This window comes from Erpetoichthys calabaricus, chromosome 11, assembly GCF_900747795.2.
Source record: "Erpetoichthys calabaricus chromosome 11, fErpCal1.3, whole genome shotgun sequence".
Classification (NCBI taxonomy): Eukaryota; Metazoa; Chordata; class Cladistia; order Polypteriformes; family Polypteridae; genus Erpetoichthys; species Erpetoichthys calabaricus.
The window spans coordinates 61,691,439-61,710,859 of NC_041404.2; the positions used below are offsets into that span (position 1 = coordinate 61,691,439).

Sequence of the window (19,421 nt, forward strand, 5' to 3'; positions counted from 1 at the left end):
AACTTCTGTAAGGCTGGGGCACACAGGATTCGCGAATGGGATGGATGGATCCTTACATGCCCCGATGACCCATGTGATGGAAGAACACTGGGAAAGCGTTTATCAGAGCTGTAGACTCACCTGCAGAGATTCAGTTTAAGGATATGTGGCTATCATAAAAAGCGCCTTCTTGTAAAAGCAATTTCCCTGTTGCACAGTGTATCACACCAAGTCCGGTAATTGGGTAGTTATTTCAGATAAGGAAATATTGAAGTAAGGAAGACAAAAGTTCTCAGATGTGGCACCAGAGAGGGGTGAGGAATAAGCCTATGATTGAGGGGCAGACGTTTCAGATAGCATGTTGCCTTGATCGTGATTTTGTTTGTGTATTTTCACAGGCCTTCAAAGATACTTTTCAAAGAAAAACCGAAGGCGCTCAGCCCATTCTCAACCTGCAATCATACATTTCTCCAGGTCTTTGTGACCAACTAACTTTCTTCTTTGTCCATTCATCATCCCTAATGGTAACTTTTCCACACCTATTCTCCTGCCCTGGCTTTGTTCCCTCCAATGCATTACCTGCTCCTTCCTTTTCAGTGGCAAACTTGATGAAAGATTTGCCAAAACATTGGGTCTTTAAACTTTTTCATTTTCTGCATGGGAATACATATTAGTTTCACGTATGTGTTTTTAAGTCACTTTAATCTATTACTGCCTGAGAACGCGTCGTTTGATAAATCAAAACAGCCAAATATGACAAGGAGGAACCTAAAAAAATAAATAAATTGGGGAAAAAAGTTACTCCAACTCTGGGTGTGATGTTAACCTGCATCCAGCCATGCAAGCAAGCCCTCCAATTGCTGGGAAAACTCGGAGGTTCGTTACAGGATTGGTACTCCCGCCACTGCTCCATTCGAACTAGTGTGGTAGTGAAGTGTCACACGTTGCACGGCTGCGTTCGGGTCCTAATATAGGATCCTGGGACGGTTCATCGTGTGGTGGGTGATGCACTGTGATCAATGTATGCCCTCCCAGACCGCTCTCTCTCTCTCTGTAGCGAGACATGAGTAAAGCGTAATCAAAGAGGCGCGTGCGGTGTGGGGCGTCACGTCGGTACGCACTGGCGACAGAAGCGAACGGCAAACCTCAACTTCGAGACTATCGGGTTAAAGTTGTCTGAAACGGCTCAACGCGCTTTTCGTCTGTGTGTGTTACTGATTGATTTACTAAGCAAACTGTATAACGTTTCCCGAACAATCGCCAATTAAATGCTAATGGTGCACTAAAAACTGAGAAACCGTATGCAGACTGTGCACTCTTACACCAGGGTCCCTTCGGCCGTCCGCTGCGAATCCGCAAAGGCGGCTTTATAGCGAAACACCATCCACTGAGGTTTAGACCTCTAAACACAGAATACAAATGCCTCCTCGAACGAAACGGTAGAATTTACAGGCTCTGTCGTTTTCAAACTAAAACGTCGTGGTAACTTTTACATTTTAGGCCAACCTGCTGTCTGCCCCCACCTGGTTGCTGTGGCTCAAAGCACACGTGTTATTCATTACTACGTTGTTTTACGAACGATTCTTCTTACTCCATTCATTCATTCATTGCTAATCACTCGGGCCTGCCTGTGGGGTAATCCACTCATCCGGGGATTCCCCGCTTCCCTCCTTATCATCAATCGATCCTACAACCACAAAAACATGTCAGAAACCCAAAGTTCGAAGCTCCATCTACTAATAGAATTTTTCAAGCTACACCCTAAACTGTATGAGGGTATTTCGCAACTTAGCGAAGCCTTAATACTCACCGGCCGTCGTCGAATCTCCCGACACCGTCTCCCTCTCCGCAATCCGCCATTACAGGAACACAACACTCTCCCGGCTCTGACCTTCCTAGACACTCCCAACGACTGTTAGTCTCGTGCTGTCTATTGGTGCAAAGGATTGTCAATCAGTATACGAACAGGCACTATGACCTCCATGTGAGCGGCAAAGAAGTGCTTCCTTTGTTTGCGATTGGCCGGAGCGCCTGTTTCCGCGGGTCAACGAAGCTAGGAGCAGCGCCCCATTGGATAAGAGTAAAGTCTTTCTGGTTTTGGATTGGTGAAGGCGTGCGTCATTTTACTTTCTGTAGGTCCTGCCCGAAAACTGCAAACAAAAGGAGACGACGCTCGCTACTTTTAAATGATCGTGGTCACGTATTAAGCTTTGGATAAGAATTGTTTCAGAATAGATTTTGATTTTTGTGGAATAATATCGATATGTTAGGAAATCGAGTTGGTAACGCATTTTTTGTAACACTTTGGAATTCAGTCATGTCTGAACATAAATACTCATTTCTCCTGTTTCAATACACTTCACCGCCCACGAATATATCAGGTGCTCAGAGTGCACGGTTCGAAATGTGATTGCTTCTCTCCCACACTTTTGCGCGTTTTAGTTCTAACAATGAACACAGACTTTCTAAAATGCATTAACTTTCTATAAAAATGGTCCGTGTACTTTTTGGTATTTGAAATTTTATTTTAGATGCAAAAACGAAAATGAAAGGAATTTTCAGATTTTGATTTTTGAATAAAGAATACAGTAAGGTATTTTTTAATTCTATGGTAACAAATAGCAGTCTTAAACTTAATATTACACATACATTTCTGGATTTATTTGTGATTCAAATAATGAAAGTGTAATAGCCCAAAAACGACAAAACAGACACATTTTCGTTGTCCGATACCGGAAGTACTTCTTCTTCTGGGCGATTTTTGACGACACGTGCGAACAGTCCTCCTCACAACACAAACTAATATCTATCTATCTATCTATAACATCGATCGACGGCCTTGAAGTTTGTCACCTTTACCTCCAAATGTGTGTCAGAAAGTCCACAGCCAGAGATTTGCTCAGCACAAAACTTTCTAACATTTCTCTCAGAAATCCTTCTCGCTCCTCATAATAATAATAATACATTTTATTTATATAGCGCCTTTCCCATGCTCAAGGCACTTACAGAATATAAGAAAGAACAGCAGGGTATACAGTATATAGCGTTGTACAAACCAGATAAATAAAGATTACAACAGTGAATTCAGAGGAAAACAAACAACATAATTGATGGTCTCGCACACACAGACACACACAGGTTACATGAGCATCTTGACAGAGAAGTAAACTGAGAGAAGGATAATAAAGTCAAGTAGAGCTAAAAGACAAACTGAACAGATGAGTTTTAAGTGGTTTTTTAAAAGAATTCATGGAGTCAGCTGACCTGATTAATTTCGTTAGGTCATTCCAGAGTCTGGACGCTATACAGCTGAACAACAACAACATTTATTTCTATAGCACATTTTCATACAAAAAGTAGCTCAAAGTGCTTTACATAATGAAGAAAAGAAAAATAAAAGACAAAATAAGAAATTAAAATAATTGAACATTAGTTAACATAGAAAAGGAGTAAGGTCCGATGGCCAGGGTGGACAGAAAAAAACAAAAAAAAAAACTCCAGAAAGCTGGAGAAAAAACTAAAATCTGTAGGGGTTCCAGGCCGCGAGACCACCCAGTCCCCTCTGGGCATTCTACCTAACATAAATGAAATAGTCCTCTTTGTGTTTAGGATTCTCACAGAGTCACTTGATGCTGATGGTCATACAAACTTCTGGCTTTTAATCCATCCATCATTTTTGGAACATCATGGTACTTAGAGTAGATAGTGGTGGCACAAGCCACCACCAAAAGGACACTGGAAAAGGAAACAGAAGAGAGAGTAGGGGTTAGTACAGATTTTAGAGCCACCATGAATAGTTATTATAATGAGTTGGATATACAGAGTATTAGGATTAAATTACAGTGAAGTTATGAGAAGGCCATGTTACAGTAATGTGTTTTCAGCAGTTTTTTAAAGTGCTCCACTGTATTAGCCTGGCGAATTCCTACTGGCAGGCTATTCCAGATTTTAGGTGCATAACAGCAGAAGGCCGCCCGCCTCACCACTTCTTTTAAGTTTTGCTCTAGGAATTCTAAGGAGACACTCAGTTGAGGATCTGAGGTTACGATTTGGAATATAAGGTGTCAGACATTCCGATATATAGGATGGGGCGAGATTATTTAAGGCTTTATAAACCATAAGCAAAATTTTAAAGTCAATCCTGAATGACACAGGTAACCAGTGTAGTGACATCAAAACTGGAGAGATGTGCTCGGATTTTCTTTTCCTGGTAAGCTGAAGGCCCTGCTGTCACCCATGGAGTGTAGATTAGTGAGGGGCACAACAAGATGGCCAGAATCAGAGGACCTTAGTGGGCGGACAGGCACATAGTGATGGAGAAGGTCACTGATGTAGTTTGGCGCGAGGTTATTTAAGGCTTTGTAGGTTATTGTAATACGACAGATGCTCAGATATAATTTTCAATGAAGGGCCTTGTTTTGCCATCTCTAAAATCACGTCTGAGTACTGTTCCAACGTCATGATGACGGTCCAGTCTACACACCAGTGACCAGTGTTTGCTGCAAGTGGCACATTGCCTGACTGGGGGGTATTTTTCGTACGTGGATTACTCGTTTAGCCGGATGTAATTGTTGACGATTTGGCCTGATCCTGGATCTGTCGGTTTTTCAAAACTCGTGCTGGATGTGCTGTCATAGCAGCACATCCAAATCCTCAAACCTGCTCGGAGCAACTTTGTTCAATGTGAACAAGGATTAGCTCACACCCTTAATCAGTGTCCGTGCGTGGAATTCATTCAGTCATGACTTCACCGTTCATGAATGAGCGACCAATTGATATCAGCGATATCGAAAGATACCGCTTTAGCCGAGGGGGAATATTGTACCTCAAAGATGTATTACCACCTTATATTCGAAGTCAAACTAAGTGAAGTCGGGCTCTCACAACCACACAGACAGTAGGCATTGCTTTGCGTTTTTTTGCAAGTGGCACTTTTTTCATATACTGTAAGCGATGCGGAAAATCTATCTAAAAGTGCAGTTTGCCAGACAATTTGTAAAGTCTGTTTGGCTCTGAAATATTTCCTTCGGGTTTTCATTGTGTTTCCTGGACACCCGCGTGTGCAGACCATAAAAGAGGCGTTTCACGCCATTGCAGGAAGGTAATACACAGGCAAAAACACCCACAGTACCATAAAGAATCTCACAGTCAGACTAACATTCTCATTACCCAGGATTTCCAAATGTGATTGGGGCAGTGGATTGTACGCAGATTGTCCGCATAAAGGCCCCATCAGGTCCAAATGAGCCAGATTACGTGAACAGAAACGGCTTCCACAGTATTAATGTGCAGGTAATGTAACTTTCTGTAAGAGTTGAAAATAGCCAATAGGCATGTTGACATACAGTAAAATTGTTTGACCTACATGCTATCAATTCTCAGATGATCTGTGATGCATCCTACCTTGTATCAAATGTGGAGGCTAAATGGCCAGGGTCTGTTCATGTCTCAAGACTTTTTAAGGAGTCACACCTGTATCGGACATTTGAACAAGTGTGGGGAACAGCCCGGACACAGACAGGTAGACAAGATTTTATCACCCAACACACGTTTATTTACATTTATTTACATCCATCGTAGTGCACATTACCCAGTGCCGCAGCACCAATCACCCCTTAAGTCCTGGCCACAACACAATGCCTTCTCCAAGTCTCTGGTCCGCCTCCACTCCTCTTCACCAAGCTTCGTCCTCTTCCACCCATGACTGGAGGGAGGCGGCCCCTTTTATAGACCCCGGATGGACTCCAGGTGCATCCCGAGGAGCTTCTGTAGCTACCCTCCGGGTGTCCCCAATCCTCTTCCCCCCAGCACCTCCGGGTGTGGCAACCCCTACAGGGTTGAGCTTCCAAGCTCTGTACCCGTGGCCCCCAAAGCAACCAGGGCGGGCGCCCCCTCGTGTTCTGGAGGAGGCACAAACCCTCCTCCTGTCCTCCTGGGCATCCCAGCCTGGCATGAACCCCAGCCGGGTACCACACAAGGTAATAATCTAATTATAAATCACGGTGATGTGTGTATTGTATTCACAATTCTTACATATTCCACATGTCATCATGATGGAATCCTGTAGGCATTTTCTAATGACCCCATTTCCTAACCCCAACCCTGGGCCACAAACTCGATCTAAAGCAGCTCTGTCTAGGACACGGGCACAAATTGAAATGACCGTTGGCCACCTGAAGGAGAGATTTCAATGTCTACAAAGGCTGAGGGTTGCACCTGACAGAGCATGTGACATAACTGTCTTACACGACATAGCGACCATCAGAACAGTGAGAGTCCCTGAGGTTTGGGTGCAGCCTGATGATAACCCTGACCCAGTGCACTTTGAGCAAACCAGTGGCAGAGCTGCCAGAGGCAGAATTGTGGCCCAATATTTTCAATGAAAAAGACAACAGTGGTTACACACAAAAAGTTATTTATTGTATATTACGGACCTTCCGCCTGTAAGGAGGAGAAGATACAGTAAATTAAAGATGTACTCACACATACACATATAGGAAAGAGATAAAGAGAATTTTGTTACCAATTGTTTTTCTAGTATTTGTATCTGCAACTTCATTTTGGTTGTCCTCAGTTCATGAAATTCCATGTCCTGCTGTATTTTTCTCATTTTTAGTTTTCTGTATGTGATTTTCTGTTTAAGATATCTCTTGTATAGAGACCTCACATTTTTCTGCAAATAAATACGCAATTACAAATGCCTTTTTTCCCCCCTCTATATTGTATACACAGTACAGTATATCATTTTGAATAATTTTGTATAAAGTACAACAAATGGCTCAACCAACCTCACCATCTCCTTTTTTTGATGTGGACTTTGTTCCAAAAGGGTCATGAGTGCTGGCGACAGGCTCCTGCAAAACAGTCATATAACGATTAGCACGTGGGACTGATCAGAGTGGAGTTTGTTCAAACATTATTTGGAAAATGTACCTCTCCTCCTGATGAATAATCAGACACAGTGTCTTCATCAAATATTTGACCTTCATCAGTATCTTGGTGGTCAGATGCAGGTTCTAGGGATAGGGCATTCCCTGCAACTGACCCAACAAAAAAAAGAGGGCTATAGGGAACATACCTATGGCACACACTGAGGACAAATATTGGCAGTGACCATCCTTTACCTGAAATGAAGTGACCACTGCATCCTGCCACTGGTTGTGAGGAGGACCTTCCCCCTGAAATGCCCTCAGAAACAGGGCGATGGGCATTTTGCTGGAGAGCCAACTCTTCTGCAGGGGTTAGGTCTGGACCTCCACCTGTTTTTTGCTTGTCTGCCTTCTTCTTATTAGCTTTAAATTAATGTTTTTTTATATTATATATGATTCATTATGTCAACAATTCTTTAAATAGTTATATACCAATATTTACCAGTTTGAAGTATATTCTTGTACTTCACTTTAACCTGTTCCCATGTTCTCCTTGTGTTCACGTTTGAACTGGAATTATGACATATTAAATAATAATTAATCTGACACATAGGAAATGAAACGCTGCATTCAGCAAGTACAATGCACACTACTTACGCGTTTAACTTGTTGGCCACTTTTTGCCAGCCGACTTTTCTGGTTTGGGCTGCTTTTGCAGTGTTACCCCTTGTGCGTATTAACTCGTGAAATTCTTCGTATCCTTCGAGTAGAAGGTCCTGCTCCGCTTGTGTGAAAAAATGCGCCCGTTCTTTCGTCATTGTTTTGCAGCCTATCACAGACTTGCTGATCATGTTTTCTAGACTCAATATTTTCCGTACGTCGGTTAAATCATCCGAGATCAGATGCCTCATCTTGGATGACTTAATGCCGGTGAAACTCATCCGGGATACGTCGGTTTTTCAAACGCAGCCGTGTGTTAGATTAGTCGAGCTGGATGTGTTCATCCGAGATGAATGCGCGCGCCCGCGCTGAGTGAAAAGCCCAAATATATTGAGTGTAGAAAACATGATCAGCAAGTCTGTGATAGGCTGTAACAAAATGACGAAAGAACGGGCGCATTTACCCACAACTCCCCCCTCCCTCACCCTCCCCTCCCCCAAGCGGAACAGGACCTTTGATTGGAAGGACACGAAGAATTTCAAGATTTAATACGCACAAGGAGTAACACTGCAAAAGCAGCCCAGACCAGAAAAGACGGCTGACGAATTAAACGCGTGTGCATTGTACTTCCTGAATGCGGCGTTTCATTTTCTATCTGTCAGATTAATTATAGAATAGAATAGAATGCCTTTTATTGTCACTATACACAATAACAATGAGATTAAAAGCAGCTCCTTTCAGTGCAGACATATATGTAGAACACAACAAGTAAATAAAATAAACAAATGGTGCAAAAAGTTGCAAAAAAGTTCTGCGACGTTATATACAAATGGAAAGAATAATAACTAAATCGAGTTATTGCACATAATTTAAATATTGCACAATAATGATGCTCATGTTCAGTGAGTAGTAGATATTGGACTGAGAGTACAGTAATGATATTGTACAGTATGCAGATATTACACAGTTATTATCAGTACCATTTAGATATTGGATATTGCACAGTTGATGGATAGAAGGAAGTCCAGGGGTTGGGGGGGGGGGTTAGACTGTGTAGTCGGTGCATGTGTGAGTTTAGAATGGTTATGGCTTTTGGGAAAAAACTGTTCTTGAGTCTGTTTGTCCTTGTTGTGATGCACCTGTAGCGCCTCCCTGAGGACAGCAGGTCAAACAGATCAGAGCCAGGGTGGCAGCTGTCCTTAATGATGTTTTTTGCTCTGCTGAGGCAGCGGGAGGTGTAAATGTCCATCAAGGAGGGGACAGGGCAGCCGATGATCTTCTGTGCTGCCTTTACTACTCGCTGAAGCCTCTCCCTGTCTGCCATGGTGCAGCTGCCGTACCATACTGTGATATAGTACGTCAGCAGGCTCTCGATGGACGAGCGGCAGAAGGTCAGTAGCAGGTTGGAGTCCAGGTTATGCTTTCTGAGGACCCTCACGAAGTGTAACCGCTGCTGAGCCTTCTTGATGACTGCTGTGATGTTGTCTGTCCAGGAGATGTCAGCGGAGATAAGGAGGCCGAGAAACCAGAAGGTATGGACCCTCTCCACACACTCACCGTTAATGTAGAGGGGGGCTAAGTCGGTGCTGTGTCTCCTCAAGTTGACAATGATCTCCTTGGTTTTTCTGGTGTTCAGAGCCAGATTGTTCTTCGAACACCAGGCTGCCAACTTCAGGACCTCCTCTCTGTAAGCTGCCTCGTCTCCCTTTGAGATTATTATTTATTATTGAATTATTATTTATATGTCATAATTCCAGATCAAACGTGAGCACAAGGAGAACATGGGAACAGGTTAAAGTGAAGTACAAGAATATACTTCAAACTGGTAAATATTGGTATATAACTATTTAAAAAATTGTTGACATAATCATATATAATATAAAAAACCTTAATTTTAAAGCTAATAAGAAGGCAGACAAGCAAAAAAAACAGGTGGAGGTCCACGCGGTCCAGACCTAACCCCTGCAGAAGAGTTAGATAGATAGATAGATGTGTGCAAGGCACTATATAATAGATAGATAGATAGATAGATAGATAGATAGATAGATAGATAGATAGATAGATAGATAGATAGATGTGTGCAAGGCACTATATAATAGATAGATAGATAGATAGATAGATAGATAGATAGATAGATAGATAGATAGATAGATAGATAGATAGATAGATAGATAGATAGATAGTTACTTATTAATCCCAAGGGGAAATTCCCATACTCCAGCAGCAGCATACTGATAATAACAATATTAAATTAAAGAGTAATAAAAAATGCAGGTAAAAACAGACAGCAACTTTGTATAATGTTAACGTTTACCCCCACCGGGGGTGGAATTGAAGAGTCGCATAGTTTGGGGGAGGAACGATCTCCTCAGTCTGTCAGTGGAGCAGGACGGTGACAGCAGTCTGTCACTGAAGCTGCTCCTCTGTCTGGAGATGATCCTGTTCAGTGGATGCAGTGGATTCTCCATGATTGACAGGAGTCTGCTCAGCGCCCGTCGCTCTGCCACAGATGTTAAACTGTCCAGCTCCATGCCAACAATAGAGCCTGCCTTCCTCACCAGTTTGTCCAGGCGTGAGGCGTCTTTCTTCTTAATGCTGCCTCCCCAGCACACCACCGCGTTGAAGAGGGCACTCGCCACAACTGTCTGATAGAACATCTGCAGCATCTTATTGCAGATGTTGAAGGACGCCAGCCTTCTAAGGAAGTATAACCGGCTCTGTCCTTTCTTGCACAGAGCATCAGTATTGGCAGTCCAGTCCAGTTTATCATCCAGAGAGAGTTGGCATTCCAGCAAAATGCCCATCACCCTGTTTCTGTAGTGGTCACTTCATTTCAGGTAAAGGATGGTCATTGCATATATTTGTCCTCAATGTGTGCCATAGGTATGTTCCATATAGCCCTCTTTTTTTTGTTGGGTCAGTTGCAGGGAATGTCGTATCCCTAGAACTTGTGTCTGACCAACGATTGACGAAGGTCAAATATTTGATGAAGACACTGTGTCTGATTATTCATAAGGAGGAGAGGTACATTTTCCAAATAGTGTTTGAACAAACTCCACTCTGATCAGTCCCATGTGCCCCAATCACATTTGGAAATCCTGGTAATGAGAATGTTAGGCTGACTGTGAGATTCTTTATGGTACTGTGGGTGTTTTTGCCTGTGTATTCCCTATACCTGCAATGGCATGAAACGCCTCTTTTATTGTCTACACACGCAGGTGTCCAGGAAACATGAAAACCCGAAGGAAATATTTCAGAGCCAAACAGACTTTACAAATTGCCTGGCAAACTGCACTTTTAGATTTTCCGCATCGCCTACAGTATATAAAAAAAGTGCCGCTTGCAAAAAACCTCAAAGCAATGCCTACTGTCTGTGTGGTTGTGAGAGCCTGACTTCGAATATAAGGTCCTAATAAATCTTTGAGGTACAAAATTTGCGCACCGATATCAATTGGTCGCTCGTTCATGAACAGTGAAGTCATGACTGAATGAATTCCACGCACGGACACTGATTAAGGGTGTGAGCTGATCCTCGTTTACATCGAACAAGCTGCTCCGAGCAGGTTTGAGGATTATGATGTGTTGCTATGACAACATTTCCAGCAAGAGTTTCAAAAAACCGACAGATCAGGATCAGGCCAAACCGTCAACAATTACATCCGGCTAAACGAGTAATCCACATACGAAAAATACCCCCCAGGTTTGTTCCATGTAAACAAAGATTAGCTCACACCAGTGCAGGATTTACGTATAAGCTACACAAGCTATAACTTAGGACCCCCGCCTTCTTGGGGGCCCCCAAAACAAATTGTCCGAGTGAGCAATTGTCATATATACTTAAATATACTACAGCATTATTTGTCCCAATCAGGCCCGGCCTTAGGCATAGGCGAAGTAGACTCCTTGGTCTAATTTTCACGCATTTCACAGAGCTTCCAGGGGGGTTCCGCCCCCCTCAGGGGGCCCCTGGACCCCCCTTTCGCCTAGGGCCCCATAATACCTAAGACCGGGCCTGGCTCACACCCTTAATCAGTGTCTGTGCGTGGAATTCATTCAGTCATGACTTCACTGTTCATGAACGAGCAACCAATTGATATCGGTGTGCAAATTATAAGATGAGAAATTCAAATAGAGAGGGTTTGCACGATCGGCAAGATCCTTTATTGCTCCCGGAGAAAATTCTTTTCGAAAGATACTGCTTTAGCCGAGGGGGAATATTGTACCTCAAACATTTATTGGGACCTTATATTCGAAGTCAAACCTTTGAGGTTTTTTGCAAGCGGCACTTTTTTTATATTCTGTAGGCGATGCAGAAAATCTAAAAGTGCAGTTTGCCAGGCAATTATTTGGAAAATGTACCTCTCCTCCTGATGAATAATCAGACACAGTGTCTTCATCAAGTATTTGACCTTCGTCAATATCTTGTTGGTCAGACACAAGTTCTAGGGTTATGACATTCCCTGCAACTGACCTAACAAAAAAAGAGGGCTATATGGAACATACCTGTGGCACAAATTGAGGGCAAATATATGCAATGACCATCCTTTACCTGAAATGAAGTGTCCACTACAGAAACAGGGCAATGGGCATTTTGCTGGGGAGACAACTCTCTCCTGCGGTGGGTTGGCACCCTGCAGATTGGTTCCTGCCTTGTGCCCTGTGTTGGCTGGGATTGGCTCCAGCAGACTCCCGTGACCCTGTGTTCGGATTCAGCGGGTTGGAAAATGGATGGATGGACAACTCTCTCTGGATGATAAATTAGACTGGACTGCCAATACTGATGCTCTGTGTAAGAAAGGACAGGGCCGACTATACTTCCTTAGAAGGCTGGCGTCCTTCAACGTCTGCAATAAGATACTGCAGATGTTCTATCAGACAGTTGTGGCGAGCGCCCTCTTCTACACGGTGGTGTGCTGGGGAGGCAGCATTAAGAAGAAAGACGCCTCACGTCTGGACAAACTGGTGAGGAAGGCAGGCTCTATTGCAGGCACGGAGCTGGACAGTGTGACATCAGTGGCAGAGCGACGGGCACTGAGCAGACTCCTGTCAATCATGGAGAATCCACTGCATCCACTGAACAGGATCATCTCCAGACAGAGGAGCAGCTCCAGCGACAGACTGACAGATTGAGGAGATCGTTCCTCCCCCACACTATGCGACTCTTCAATTCCACCCCTGGGGTAAACGTTAACATTATACAAAGTTATTGTCTGTCTGTATACCTGCATTGTTGTCACTCTTTAATTTAATATTGTTCTTTATCAGTATGCTGCTGCTGGAGTATGTGAATTTCCCCTTGGGATTAATAAAGTATCTATCTATCTATCTAACTCTTCTGCAGGGGTTAGGTCTGGACCGCGTGGACCTCCACCTGTTTTTTTGCTTGTTTGCCTTCTTCTTATTAGCTTTAAAATTAATGTTTTTTATATTATATATGATTATGTCAACAATTCTTTAAATAGTTATATACCAATATTTACCAGTTTGAAGTATATTCTTGTACTTCACTTTAACCTGTTCTCATGTTCTTCATGTGCTCACGTTTGATCTGGAATTATGACATATTAAATAATAATTAATCTGACACATAGGAAATGAAACGCTTCATTCAGTAAGTACAATGCACGCTACTTAGCGTTTAATTCGTCGGCCACTTTTTGCCAGCCGTCTTTTCTGGTCTGGGCTGCTTTTGCAGTGTTACCCCTTGTGCGTATTAACTCTTGAAATTCTTCGTATCCTTCGAGTAAAAGGCTCTGCTCCGCTTGTGTGAAAAAAAAAAATGTGCCGTTCTTTTGTCATTTTGTTACAGCCTATCACAGACTTGCTGATCAGGTTTTCTACACTCAACATATTTGGGCTTTTCAATCAGCGTGGACGCGCGCATTCATCTCGGATGATTACATCCAGCGCGACTAATGTGCTACACGGTTGCGTTTGAAAAACCGAGTTTCACCGGCATTAACTCATCCAAGATGAGGCATCTGATCTCGGATTATTTAAGCGACATACGAAAAATCCCCCCCCTGGTCAATAGTATCCACTTGCAGAGCCACAGCACCATACGACACCGCAGTTGTAGACCCGGAAGTGACGTCACCTTCGTTTCAGGACTGACTGTCTTTTGAAAGGTTTCGACAGGTCTCGGCAAAGCCCGGAAAGTAATGTCGGGTGAAAGACCCGTTTAGAAACCAAATAATACTCATTACATGTTTTGTCAAGTTCAGAGGGTTTCTGCCATCACGTCGTGTCATATATCAAATTAAACAATACGGATCGTTCCTGTGAAATACACCATTAACATTTACATTGTGTTCGGATCTGTGAGGAACCATTTAACATGTCGACAAAATTAAAATCATCAAGATCCGTGCTAATTGAAAATAGTTTTTCCTTTACATTCATGAAACTAAGTATACAATATAATTATGATGTTTACACCACGTTAGAGTTTAGTAAAACGTTAATAATAAAAGTGGTTACGTTTTTTAAAATGTACTATGCATGTGTGCAATATTGTTCTAAACTAATTTAGAATAAACATTTAAGCCAATCTAATATTTTTAAACATGTATGTGAAGAAAACGGCAATACATATTCTACACTGAATTATGCAATTTATTAATTGCCTTATATAGAACTGCTCTAGTTTTTGTCATTTGTTATTATAAACGATGGGCCATCAAAAGAAAAAAAAATAAAAATACTAAGAACACAATTTATTTATATAGCACCCTGCCCAAAATTCAAAAAGAACAACAGGACCGATATAACATTGGCTACAAATAATATCTTCACTAAATAAAGATAAATACAGGATATACAAAACATTCAAATAGAATAAAAAACAATAATGCAGACTAAAATACAACACTACAAAAAAAATCTTGAACAAATAACATAAATTGTGATAAAAATTCAAACCCGTGTACCTGGACAGACAGAGGGGGTAAACTGACAGAGGGGGCCGAATGTCAGGTCTGTTTAATGTCCTCCTAAACCAATGAATGGAGTCGGCTGATGTCAGTAATGTTGGGAGGTCAGTCCACAGTCAGGGCGCTATATACAGCTGAAGACCCTGCTGTCACCCACAGAGTGCCAGTTAGTGGGGGGCACAGAATGAGAGGACCTCAGTGTGCAGGTCAAGAACAGAATTTGATATTCAGTCCTGTTAGACACAGGGAGCAGTGCAGTAGTAGTGACTTACAATAATCAATGCGGGATGTGATAAAAGCAGGGACAAGCTCCTCAGCATTAGAAAAGGAGAGGAAGGAGCAAACATAAGAAATGTGACACAGGTGGAAGTAAGAACGTTTCTTAAAATGGTTTACATGGTGAAATAAGAAAAGGAGGAATCAAAGTGACACCGAGGTTCTTTGCAGTATAAGAAGGTCTGAGGAGATCATCACCCAGAATGGCTGAAGCGTTGCTTGTTTTCTTAAGTTACACTTTAGTGACACTTTGCAGGAGTTCAGTTTTGTTACAATTTCATTTTAAAGAGTTTTGCTCTGTTCAGGTTTTAATTTTACTTTAATTTCACTGAGGCAAGTTGTGAGCTTGTCTTGGACACTCGGGTGAAGAGAGGGGCGGAGCTGTCAACTGATCACCACCTGGTGGTGAGTTGGCTTCGATGGTGGGGGAGGATGCCGGTCAGGCGTGGTAGGCCCAAACGTGTTGTGAGGGTCTGCTGGGAACGTCTGGCAGAGCCCCCTGTCAGAAGTAGCTTCAACTCCCACCTCCGGCAGAACTTCGACCACATCCCGAGGGAGGTGGGGGACATTGAGTCCGAATGGGCCATGTTCCGTGCCTCTATTGTTGAGGCAGCTGACCGGAGCTGTGGCCGTAAGGTGGTCGGTGCCTGTCGTGGCGGCAATCCCCGAACCCGCTGGTGGACACCGGCGGTGAAGGATGCCGTCAAGCTGAAGAAGGAGTCCTACAGGACCCTTTTGTCCTGTGGGACCCCGGAGGCAGCTGATAGGTACCGGCAGGCCAAGCGGAATGCGGCTTTGGTGGTTGCTGAGGCAAAAACTCGGGCGTGGGAGGAGTTTGGGGAGGCCATGGAGAATGACTTTCGGACGGCTTCGAGGAGATTCTGGTCCACCATCCGGCGTCTCAGGAAGGGGAAGCAGTGCAGTGTCAACACTGTATATGGTGGGGATGGTGCGCTGCTGACCTCGACTCGGGACGTTGTGGGTCGGTGGGGGGAATACTTCGAAGACCTCCTCAATCCCATTAACATGCCTTCCAATAAGGAAGCAGAGCCTGGGGACTCAGAGGTGGGCTCCCCCATCTCTGGGACTGAGGTCACCGAGGTGGTCAAAAAACTCCTTGGTGGCAGGGCCCCGGGGGTGGATGAGATACGCCCGGAGTTCCTCAAGGCTCTGGATGTTGTAGGACTGTCTTGGCTGACACGCCTCTGCAACATCGCATGGACATCAGGGACAGTGCCTCTGGATTGGCAGACCGGGGTGGTGGTCCCCCTCTTTAAGAAGGGGGATCGGAGGGTGTGTTCCAACTACAGAGGGATCACACTCCTCAGCCTCCCTGGAAAATTCTATTCAGGGGTCCTGGAGAGGAGGGTCCGTCGGATAGTCGAGCCTCGGATTCAGGAGGAACAGTGTGGTTTTCGTCCTGGTCGCGGAACAGTGGACCAGCTCTATACCCTTAGCAGGGTCCTGGAGGGTGCATGGGAGTTTGCCCAACCAGTCTACATGTGTTTTGTGGACTTAGAAAAGGCATTCGACCGTGTCCCTCGGGGAATCCTGTGGGGGGTACTCCGAGAGTATGGGGTACCAGCCCCCCTGATAAGGGCTGTTCAGTCCCTGTACGATCGGTGCCAGAGCTTGGTCCGCATTGCCGGCAGTAAGTCGAACCCGTTTCCAGTGAGAGTTGGACTCCGCCAGGGCTGCCCTTTGTCACCGATTCTGTTCATAACTTTTATGGACAGAATTTCTAGGCGCAGCCAGGGTGTTGAGGGGGTCCAGTTTGGTGGGCTCAGGATTGGGTCACTGCTTTTTGCAGATGATGTTGTCCTGTTTGCTTCATCAGGCCGTGATCTTCAGCTCTCTCTGGATCGGTTCGCAGCCGAGTGTGAAGCGGCTGGGATGAGAATCAGCACCTCCAAATCCGAGACCATGGTCCTCAGCCGGAAAAGGGTGGAGTGCCCTCTCAGGGTTGGTAGCGAGATCCTGCCCCAAGTGGAGGAGTTCAAGTATCTCGGGGTCTTGTTCACGAGTGAGGGAAGAATGGAGCGTGAGATCGACAGGCGGATCGGTGCGGCATCCGCAGTAATGCGGGCATTGCATCGGTCTGTCGTGGTGAAAAAGGAGCTGAGCCGCAAGGCGAAGCTCTCAATTTACCAGTCGATCTATGTTCCTACCCTCACCTATGGTCATGAGCTATGGGTAGTGACCGAAAGAACGAGATCGCGAATACAAGCGGCTGAAATGAGTTTCCTCCGCAGGGTGTCTGGGCTTTCCCTTAAAGATAGGGTGAGAAGCTCAGTCATCCGGGAGGGGCTCAGAGTAGAGCCGCTGCTCCTCCGCATCGAGAGGAGTCAGATGAGGTGGCTCGGGCATCTGATCAGGATGCCTCCTGGACGCCTCCCTGGTGAGGTGTTCCGGGCACGTCCAACCGGGAGGAGGCCCCGGGGAAGACCCAGGACACGCTGGAGGGACTATGTCTCTCGACTGGCCTGGGAACGCCTTGGGATTCTCCCGGAAGAGCTAGAAGAAGTGGCCGGGGAGAGGGAAGTCTGGGCATCTCTGCTCAAGCTGCTGCCCCCGCGACCCGACCTCGGATAAGCGGGAGACAATGGATGGATGGATGAAGTTGTGAGCTGAGACAGCTGTGATGATGTGTCACTTTAACACTGAAATAGCTCTAAGCATCTTCTGCATAAAAATGATAAACCAGACCAAAGCTACGAATAACTTGCTGAAGGTGAAGCACAGAGACACAGAAGAGCAGAGGATGTCATTTCATTAACAAAGGGAGGTCAGATGGAGGAACACCTGTGAGAAATGAAGGCGTGAGGGTTACCCTGGACATGACATAAGCTGCATGGCCACAACGCCATATGCAATAACCTTTACACAAACTGGGACAGCAGCTCCTCAAGAGGAAGGTGACAATGCTTAGCACAATAAGGACAAGTAAGCCAGAGCTCTCATCTCAACTGCTGGCCACACAGAACAGGCCGGTGAAGACATTCAAGTTTGTCTAAATAAATGACACATCCTTGGTGCACAATGTGATCTGCACTGGGATAGGAGATGCCATGGCCAGTAATGATAATGGACTATAATGCTACAAAAAGAGGAGTGGAGAATTTAGACAACACATTACACTGGATGCTGGCCACAGGCAATATTTTCAACATATTGAACATCTCAGAAAAAAATACATTTGTCATCTTGACAACCTTGAACTGAGACTGGAACAGGGAGAAGGAGAGGAGCAGAGTAAACCACTGGTGACACCTGACATGCTACTGGGACGACATGTGCCAAAGACTCCAGCGTGCACAGCCATTGTGAAGATTCAACAGTCCAGTCCACAGGGACACCAATGACGGCACCAGTAGTGTGTTTGTGTGTCTCACTGTGTGAACTGTACACTTATTACAGGATTGTGTAGAAAATGAAAATATTCAGTTCTGCTTGATAAACAAATAGAATGTGATCTGAGAGTGAAGAATAAGCAGGTGATTTTTTATTTAAAGTGACCATCTGATTTAAAACTAAAGTCCCTAATAGTACATACGTAGCAAAAATGTAATGATAACTTGAAATTCAACACAATTATCTTTTGTTCTTCTCAAAGAAAAATTAAAATATGATGTTTGTAAACAACTGCATTTGTGAAGTGTGAGGGGGGGGGGGTATCTAAACTATCACTGAGTGGATTTCAGTAATGTGTGTAGTGACTTGGGCGGCACGGTGGCGCAGTGGGTAGCGCTGCTGCCTCGCAGTTGGGAGATCTGGGGACCTGGGTTCGCTTCCCGGGTCCTCCCTGCGTGGAGTTTGCATGTTCTCCCCGTGTCTGTGTGGGTTTCCTCCCACAGTCCAAAGACATACAGGTTAGGTGGATTGGCGATTCTAAATTGGCCCTAGTGTGTGCTTGGTGTGTGGCGGTGTTTGTGTGTGTCCTGCGGTGGGTTGGCACCCTGCCCGGGATTGGTTCCTGCCTTGTGCCCAGTGTTGGCTGGGATTGGCTCCAGCAGACCCCCGTGACCCTGTGTTCGGATTCAGCGGGTTGGAAAATGGATGGATGGATGGTGTAGTGACTTATAAAACCACAATGTTACATTAAAGTATACTGCTCAAAAAATTAAAGAAACACTTTTTAATCCGAGTATCACATCAAGTCAGTGACACTTGTGGGCTGTTGATCAGGTCAGTGAGTAGCAGAGCGGCTTGTTCATCAGTTCCAGCTGCTTTGGTGCACTAGAGGGGCAACAATGAGACGACCCCCTAAACAGGAATGAATGGTCTAACAGGTGGAGAGAGGCCACTGACATTTTCCCCTCCTCATCTGTTTTGTCACTCGTTTTTCATTTGGCTACAGTCAGTGTCACTACTGAGGCCATACCTGGACCCTACAGAAGATTACACAGGTAGTCCAGTTTCTCCAGGATAGAACATCAATTTAGGTTTGCTGTGTCTCCCAACACAGTCTCAAGGGCATGGAGGAGATTCCAACAGACAGGCAGTTACTCCAGGAGAGCTGGACAGGGCCAGAGAAGGTCCTTAACCCATCAGCAGGACTGGAGGAACAGGATGAGCACTGGCAGAAAATACAAAATGACCTCCAGCAGGCATTTCTGACGTATATCTCTCTACGGTGCCACTGAGATGCCGTCGGCATAATAATTATAATAATAATATAATAATACATCTTGAAAATGATGATGAA

At 44.6% G+C, this 19,421-nt stretch overlaps 2 protein-coding genes across 7 annotated transcripts in view; both read right to left on the reverse strand.

Annotated features, from left to right (window-relative positions):
• Positions 1–1,894, reverse strand: part of LOC114660456 (transcription elongation regulator 1-like) — a 75,515-nt gene extending 73,621 nt beyond the window's left edge. For all 6 annotated transcript variants that reach the window (XM_028813167.2, XM_028813162.2, XM_028813163.2 and 3 more), the window contains exon 1: positions 1,790–1,894. In XM_028813167.2, the coding sequence (XP_028669000.1) occupies positions 1,790–1,839 (50 nt within the window). In that variant the 5' untranslated portion in view covers positions 1,840–1,894. The remainder of the gene's footprint in view (positions 1–1,789) is intronic.
• A 4,511-nt stretch (positions 1,895–6,405) lies between these two features.
• LOC127529713 (uncharacterized) lies at positions 6,406–7,851 on the reverse strand. Its single transcript, XM_051934296.1, has 6 exons — positions 7,506–7,851; positions 7,351–7,418; positions 6,913–7,271; positions 6,768–6,833; positions 6,503–6,652; positions 6,406–6,420 (listed from the first exon to the last, which is right to left on the reverse strand). The coding sequence occupies exons 1-6, from the start codon at positions 7,787–7,789 to the stop codon at positions 6,406–6,408; spliced, it is 942 nt and encodes a 313-aa protein (XP_051790256.1). The 5' UTR covers positions 7,790–7,851.
• Positions 7,852–19,421: the final 11,570 nt, after the last annotated feature.

Bases quoted from the DNA above. Each gene is read 5' to 3' on its own strand.
- LOC127529713 (XM_051934296.1), bottom strand. From the start codon at position 7,789: ATGAGTTTCACCGGCATTAAGTCATCCAAGATGAGGCATCTGATCTCG. The intron at 7,419-7,505 runs GTAAGTAGTGTG...TCATAATTCCAG, and splicing joins GTGGCCAACAAGTTAAACGC to TTCAAACGTGAACACAAGGA. The intron at 6,834-6,912 runs GTACATTTTCCA...ACTGTTTTGCAG, and splicing joins ATTATTCATCAGGAGGAGAG to GAGCCTGTCGCCAGCACTCA.